The sequence below is a fragment of the Natrix helvetica genome, assembly GCF_964273705.1.
Source record: "Natrix helvetica genome assembly, chromosome: Z".
NCBI lineage: Eukaryota > Metazoa > Chordata > Lepidosauria > Squamata > Natricidae > Natrix > Natrix helvetica.
Window position 1 is genome coordinate 14,967,095 of NC_138554.1, and position 8,730 is coordinate 14,975,824.

The 8,730-nt window shown below is 36.1% G+C and overlaps 1 protein-coding gene across 1 annotated transcript; it reads right to left on the reverse strand.

Annotated features, from left to right (window-relative positions):
* Positions 1–296: 296 nt before the first annotated feature.
* Positions 297–8,190, reverse strand: LOC309401296 (vomeronasal type-2 receptor 26-like; the record flags this gene model as incomplete). The annotated part of the gene is made up of 3 exons (XM_081970364.1): positions 297–1,195; positions 1,286–1,412; positions 8,053–8,190. 3 exons carry the CDS (start codon positions 8,188–8,190, stop codon positions 297–299), a joined length of 1,164 nt encoding a protein of 387 aa, XP_081826490.1.
* Positions 8,191–8,730: the final 540 nt, after the last annotated feature.

An 8,730-nucleotide genomic window follows, 5' to 3' on the forward strand; every position in this document is an offset into this window, starting at 1 on the left:
GGAAAATGTTTGCATAAAGCCCACAAATTTGTGAGGTGGCTCATATCCAATGGTACCAAATGACAACTTGAAATCCCCAATTAAAGAAAATAAACATAGATTTATTACAAAATAAATACAATAAAGCATAGATCTGAAATGAGTGGTAGTAATTATTGCATCATTCAGATTTTTCAATTTTACCTCCCAATTAGAAGTGTGGAAGCAAGTTCATTCCATCTAAATAAAATTACAAACTGGTCACAGAGTTCAAAATTGAAAAATTCTCCTACAAATGCATATAGATTTTTTAAAAATTAAAACTTTCTTTTCATGAGCTGGTGTTTATTGTTCAGTTCAGGTTTCATCACAATGATAAAACACTTAGGAAGAAAGATGCAAACCAATAAGCCAGCACTGGAGGAGATCATGGAGAAGATCTCCACAGCCAACGTATATTTTCCCCTTGTGCTTAGATAGGTTGGAATAAAGCACAGCCAAACACTGCAGAAGACCAACATGCTGAAGGTGATGAATTTGGCTTCATTGAAACTGTCAGGTAAATTCCTGGCTAGAAAAGCAGCAGAGAAGCTAACCAGAGCAAGAAAACCCATAAAGCCCAAAACACAGTAGAACATGACAGAATCTTCTTTGCACTCCAGGATAAGTTCTTCAGGTATTGAATGCACATCAAAATCTGGGTATGGTGGGGACGTTATCAGCCATGCAGCAGAAATACATATTTGAACCAAGGAGCAGGAAAGAATAATATAGCTGACCATTCTTCCACCCACCCATTTCCTCAGTTTGGAACCAGGTTTGGTAGCAATGAATGCTAGAACCACAACAAAGGTTTTGGCCAATATACAAGAAATTGCTGTAGAAAAGATGAGGCCAAAAGCTGGTTGTCGAAGGAGACAAAAAATGTTATCTGGTCTCCCAACAAATAGAAAGACACAAAGGAAAGAGAGGAGAAGGGAAAGTAGGAGTATATAAGTGAGATTTCGGTTGTTGGCTTTGACGATGGGAGTGTCTTTGTGTTTTATGAATACTGTGATGATCAAAGTTGTCATTAAAGAAAAGCAAAGGGAAAGAACGGTCAGACTGATCCCCAAAGGTTCTTCATAGGACAAAAAAGTAATCTGTTTTGGAATGCACATGTTTTTCTCAGGATTTGGATATTGATCTTCTGGACATGGAGTGCAGTCATCCATATCTAAAAAGAACACATTGGAATTAATACAGTTGATTATAGACAGTGTTGTATCCCAATGTCTTAGCCCAATTATATTTGGAAATTTCCTACCTTTCTCCTTTGATATTTTCCCCTCTGGACATATATGGCAATCATAGCAGCAAAATGACTCCCCTTCTTTCTTGGCCTTGCTGTGTCCTGTCACACAAGGATTGTTACACAAAGATAAAGGTAATGCCTGCCAATAAATGAAGAAGAATATTTTAAGATACAGAGAGCAAAAGAAATTCTCAGAGTGATACTGTTAAAGTAGAATTAAAATAATAAAAATGAATTGATAAGCAAAGGTGATGTGATGTTATCATTTAGTTATATTTTTCGGAGTATAAGACAAACCTTTTTTCTTCAAAAAAGAGGCTGAAAATCTGGGTACATCTTATACATCAAATACAGCATATTTTTTCCTCCCGAAGCCCCGCCCCTTCACAAAAATGGCCGTGCATACCCTTATGGGCTTTCATAGAGATCTTGTGGGCTGGGGAGGGCTGAAATGAGCAAAAAATGGACCATTGTTTGCCCCCCCACCGCCAGCCCCCAGCAGCACTCTGTAATCCTCCATAAGGCTCCATAAGGATATGCATGCAATTTTTTAAGGAAAAATGGGCCCCTTTTGCTTATTTTGGTGGGGCCCACCCCCAGGAGCACTCTGCAAGTCCCTCTCCCCCAAGGCTATTCATGCCTTTTATTTGGAAAAAAACCAGGCCCATTTTCTTGAAAAACGGGCTGTTTTGGGGAGGTTTGCAGAGTGCAAAAACTTTTTTTTCCTTTTGGAAAGCTTTTAATTAGAGTGATTGGTGAGAATTACATTGATCAAGTGCTGTGCCAGCAGAAACAAGTCTTAGGTGCTGCAGGTTGTCAGCGACTTCCTTCTCCAGCACATGGATAAATACACCTGGAAACATGTACCTACTCTCTCTTTCTCTCTCCCTACCTACCTACTGTATTCCCCCCCTCTCTCTCTCCCTCTATCTACCTGCCTATACACACACTCTCTCTCTCTCCCTCTATCTAACTACCTACTTACGTAACTACCTAACTACTCTCTCTCTCTCTACCTATCTACTGTATTTCTCTCTCTTTCTCTCCCTCTCTATCTCTCTATCTGCCTACCTATTTTTTAAAAATTTGCCTCTTCAAAACCTTGGTGCCTCTTATACTCTGGTGCATCTTATACTCTGAAAAATGTAATTTTTGTTGTGAAATTATCATTCATTAAATATCTACAATTATTGGTATTTTCCAAAACCACCATCTCCTTTCTACACAGACAATTTCAATGCTGGTCAGTTAAAGATAGTTTTCTCACCTTCTTAATTATGAACTGATGAAATGTAATACACTATATTGCACCTTCTATATCAAAAACCATAGTCCATATTTCACAGAGGGCCAAAGTAATGGATACCATATTCTATACCAAGTATTAGGGAAGTAAACATTATTATAAACATTTTTTTCTTTCTGCGAGGCATATGTTCTTAGGTTAGTTCAGAGGTGATGCTCTAGAACATTGATCAATATATATTTTATGCTATCTAAATGAAGACAGACCAATTTAGATTCTAAATTCAAATAGCTAACCTGATTAAAGCCTTCTGGCCATGTGACGGAATCTACAGAAATATTGAAGAAATTGCCTGGTGGAGCGGTGGGATCTATCACTCCAACTTTAACCCTAAGGAAGGACTGGTTTGGGAATGTGATCCAATTGATTATATCATATCCACCAATGAATTCTCCATTTTTATCAAAGGAGACTTTTTCACCAACACTGTTGTTGAATCTGACACTTCTCAGAAAAGAATGAACCTGAAATAAAGAGAGAGTCAAAGAGAGTGAGAGAAAGACAGAAGTAGGCATAAATAATTGTCCAAAACATAAGAAGAATTCCAAAAGGGAGTAAATATGAAATATGACACTGCTGAAAAAATTAAACTGTATTGACATAGGATTGCACAATAAAATGCTACCATAAATTGATCCATGATCTGAGTTATGACTCAAGTAAAATCCATCAGTATAAAAACAAGAGAATAGTAACGTCTTTACATTTATATGTATGTTACATTTCAAAAGAGGCAGTAATGATCATAAGATATAAGAAGTAATGGTGACCTAGATAGGGCTCAGGATCACTTGAATTATAGGAGTTATAAGTTTTCAATGATGACTCACATACAAAATTGGGCTACAATGTCTGACATTCCCACTCCTGGTTAACTAACAAAGAACTAAGATATCCGCCTCTCTCTCTTACCTGGCTATAGTGTTACAAATGGGGAAATACCCATATCTTTTTTAGATCACAGGAATGACCCTGAAGAACCTTATAAGAGTCACTAGTAGGGCCGCAGACTTACGAGAGGAAGTTGAGTCTGGTTCAAAAAAAGTACCCGTAACTTAAGAAAAAAAATATTCTTAAAATGTTTATGGAGATCCTCAGTCATCCAAGTCATGGCTGTACCAAAGGTGCTTTTTTTGAAGAGGTAACTGGACTTTCTGGTTTTTCTTTGAGGAGATGAAGAAGCTTCTTGGATGAGAAGAGAAATGTCTTTTTAAAAAGCAGAAAGTCCAGTTGCCTCTGGAAAAAAGCACCTTTGGGATTTCAGGAAAACATAATTCACACCATGTGAATGTGAGGGAGGGGTAAGCAGACTGTTAATGCAACTGTTATAATAATAATAGTGCCCACCTACATGGAATGGGTCTCCTAGTTTGGCCTACATGTTGCAATATACAGTATTTTGGAGGTCTGTATAAATAAGGCAGTATAGGAACACAAAAGTACAGGTTCTTCTCAATTCTTTTTTTAAAGTTTTTTTTAATTGAACAAAAACACAAAACAATAATCATATTTTATTACATCTTTCATTTCCTCCAGTCATTACTTATAGTTCATATTAGATTATACACCTTAAATAAAAAATCTTTGTACATCTTACTATCAATGTACCACAATTCTCATTTGAATACAATTATTTGAATATGTTCTTACCTCAAATCATTCATACTTAAAGACACAATCACCTAATGGCATTCATTAGCTATTTCAAAAAATCATCCAATAACATTACACCTTTATGACATCTTCTAAGTAAAAGTCAATTAATAGTTTCCAAACCTCCCCCACCCTTTCCCCCAACTCACTGTTTTGAATTTGTATCCAAATTGTTTTTGCCAATACCAGAGCACGTATGTATTATTAAACAATATCCATTGACATTTCCTTGTTTTTATTATAATTGGCTAAAAATCATTTACTATTTATATCCCATCTCCTCTCATCAGACCCCCCCCCAAAAAAAATCCTTACACCTTTATGACAAGATCTAAATAAAAATTTGTTAATAACATTTATAGGTCTTTTTCCCAGATCGCAATTTGCAATTTGTATCCAAATTTATTTTACTAGTTTGCTAGTACATGTATATATCATTAAGCTATATCCATTATAATTTCATTATTGTTATTATAGTTAATTATTTGTTAACGAATAAACATTTAATAACAATCTAAAACAATCTAAAAATTACTAAATTCCTACTTATTGATCACCAAAAACAACTAATTTTTTATTATCAACTTTCATTGTCAACCTCTATCTTTCCAATAACAAAGCAGTCTTATCTCTCTTGCCAATTGTGGTGTCGGTCTTCTTTTTATCTCCTTTATAAGGTTTTTATAAACTTCTCTCTGCACATTGTTGCTTGAAGAATCTCTCAGGTAATCTCATTGCCCTCCAGCTGTTACTAAAATTAGCTTGTCTTTGGTTGTCAATTGTGCTTCTGAAAAACATTTTCTTCTTAAATCCTTCATCATTACCATTTTTTTCTTTACCTTGGAATCTGCGGTAGGGCTCCAGTTCGTCGAATTCCCTTTTCCATATTCCCTTCTTTCCACTTTCACCCACAGCAGAAGAAGAAAAAAATCAATCCGTTCACTTTAAGAGGCGAAACGAGAAACATTGCGAGCACTTCAATCGACAAAGTATAGTTACAAAGAAAAACAATCTTTACAAAGCAATCCAATATAAATTTGTTTTGCCGCTTAATTCTTTTGCTTAAGGATCTAATTTTGCTTTAAAAGAAAAGTTCATTTGGGAAATCTTTCCCAAAATAGAAAAAAATGCCACACCTGATGGACTCACTTCCTCTTTTCACTTCCTTCTTTCCAGAGGCATCCTGACTTCATAAGCCTGGGGCTGGCTGTTTACTGCTGGCTTGAAGCACTTCCCTTGGGTCAGTCAGGGACTTTGCAAGGTCCCTGAGACCAGCAAGGCTTCATCTGTCGGATCACCATCTCTGCAGGACGGCTTAGGTGGCAATGGACTGTCCAGGGGCAAAAGTATCAACGGCAGTCTTGGAGTGTCAAGACTGCACATTGTAACATGGCGACGTTGGCTCGTCCTCCATTCTTCTCATTTCTTCACTAATGATTCAAACTTCTTTTGAATTGGTACTTCTTTTTTTAAAAAAACTTTTTTTTATTTTTAACGCAAAGAATACATACATAGTACACATACATCTAAATACAAAGTTGCAACAGCATTGGTATTTGTGATGTCTAAGGCAAGTGGTTATAATTTTGTTGAATTACATTTGCCATTTTATTATGAACATATGAATATTTCAGCTGGATATGCCATTATTGCATTTCACCTTTAGATCAAATGCTAGAAGCTCAAGAGGATTTTATTCATTAGAAGTTATGCAGAGATGTTGCAACTACAGATATAGTGGTTACTCCACCAGCAAGCTTACCTGCCACCACATATGACTGTGGAAATTTTTCCTTCTTTCTGTCACTGTTGTTTTTCCCTTGGATTTGGATGTAGAGAGGGATTGCAAAGCATGTGCCACAGCATAGACTGCATTGTAAATATTGTAACTCTGTCCACTCATGTGTGTTTCAAACGCAGATGTGGGAAGGGTCTCAAGCCTCTCCTTTCCAGTACAAGTCTTCTCAAATGTCTCAATTTTTGAATTTGAGAATAAACAATTGAATGCCTGTTCCCAAAAATCTTTCCGAAAATGATCATGTTGGTTGTTTTTTGGACTTAAGTTCTGAAGAAATTCCTGGAATTCTGGGACTTCCTTTGTGTGAACTGCAAAAGATAAAGCACCATGTAGGAAATGGATGTCCATAAATTTCTCAATGGAGTTTGAAGTAAAATCTGTCTGCGTGCATGCAATAAAGATTTTTGTCTTTCTTGGTATATCCACCACTTCTGAAAACTGGAGGAAACTTCTCAGATATGATATGGAGCAACTTTCACCATACAAGATTGTCACATTGGCTGTACTGTTCATGAGAACCTGGTATATATGTAGTCCTTCATCTACGATATCAGTAAAATCACTGTAAAAAGCTAAGATTGGGAACTCTGCTATGAATTCAATGCAGATGCCATGTTCAGAAAATGTAGGTAGAACCTCTTGGACAAATCTCTCTCCTTTGTCATCATTTACCACAAGAAGTCCAATCCATAGCCACCTAAAATGCAACAATAGCTTCAGGAGGCCCTTATGTTGGTGCAATTCATTTGGAAACATTTGTTGGAAGAAAATTGATTGAGTCTTTTTATCCATGACTGGAACAGAGCCATAGGTCAACTACAGAAAGATAAACATATGCAATTTCAAAGGTCTATGTGAACAATGTATGCATTTGTTTGGATATCCTTATTCTTATATACTGAAACATTATTCAGCTAGTTGTGTTTATTTAGGAGTATCAACTGAGATGTGACCCTTTTTTTTGGAAAACCCATCATCTTTTTGGTTTTATTGTGTATGAACAATCCAAAACAACACTTGGTAGTCACTGATCCGGTACCAGAAGGTACCAGAAATAAAGTTTCCTAGAAATAAGAGCCATCTGTATAAACATTGCCAAAATGGCATTAAGAGTTATTAACTTAATCTTGCACAGCTTCTTCTATGGTAATATTGTACTACTAACCAGAGCATACAAAACATTTGCTAGACCAATTCTTGAATACTGCTCATTTGTCTGGAACCTGCACTGCATATTGGAGATTAATACAATTGAGCAAGTCCAGAGATTTTTCACGAAAAGAGTCCTCCACTCTTCTGCCTGCAACAGAATACCTTATGCCACAAGACTTGAAATTTTGGGCTTACCCAACTTTGAACTACATCGGCTTCGGTCTGACCTAAGCATAGTACATAAAATTATCTGCTACAATGTCCTACCTGTTAATGACTACTTCAGCTTCAGTTGCAAAATCCATGAGCACAAATTAGAAACCAATTTAAGGTAAACTGCTCCAAACTCAATTGCAGAAAATATGACTTCAGCAACAGAGTGGTCAATGCCTGGAGTTACCTGAGAGTACCTGACACTGTGGTTTCTTTCCCTAAACCCCCTTAACTTTAACCTTAGGTCTACTGTCGACCTAACCCCATTCCTAAGAGTTCTGTAAGGGGCATGTTTAAGTGCACCAACCCTGTCCTTATGTTCCCTTTTATTCACATCCATTTCATGTATTCAAAATCATGTTTATACTTATATAGGTTATCTAATACATGCTTGATGAAATAAATAAATACAAATAAAATAAAGTAGTACCCTCACTGTCCATTCAGATGTACTCATTATTCATGCACCTCTGCTAATTCTATTAAGCAAAAAATAATATCTAGGTATCTGAAAATACAGATCTCTGGGGTGGTATGGCAGAATAATAATAGTATAAATAATAAGAATATCAATATTATGTAAAGAATATTTGTGATTGGAAGCATTATTTCTGACTATATGAGAAAGGCTCAGTATCAAACTCCAGCACTTCCTACCTGAGGAATTTTATAGATGCACAATACAGTTGCCATGTGAAGAGCAATATCAGGTGCCCCAATAACTGCAGCCAAATTTTTGGGGATGCCACACTTGTAGTTAGGGATGAATTTTCCCTGAGTGAAAGGCAGCAACATTGAGGCAAAGTAACTCCAGCCTGGATTAAAATTGCTGTTGAAAATGTGGAAGCCCAGCGTGATGTTGGGTAGGATCTGAGGATTTTCATTGATCTCTTTTAGAGAAAATGCCAAGGCAAGGATATGCTGGTAATTCTGAAAAACTATTCTGTAAAATATTTAAAAAGACCCATTTGCGATTGGAAGCATTATTTCTGAGTATATGAGAAAGACTCAGTATCAAACTCCAGGTGTTAAGAATGGTTTATATGAAGAAGAAAAATGCTGAATTGTGATACTAGAAATATCAAATGAAATAAAAAAACATATGTGCTTCCACCTAGATTTTAGTTGTAGATCTTCATGAATTAATCCTTATCTATCTTCAATATTTGTACTGAATGCTTGTTACATATGATTTGTTGAAATAGAAAACTGGCCTTTTTTCAAATTTATGTGGAAGTTATAAATAAATCTAGGCAGCCTATTTAAGATTACTGGAAATATTTCGAGCAATGGTTGCCACGAAGTAAAAAAAGCTGTTGAGACTCTAGAAAGAGT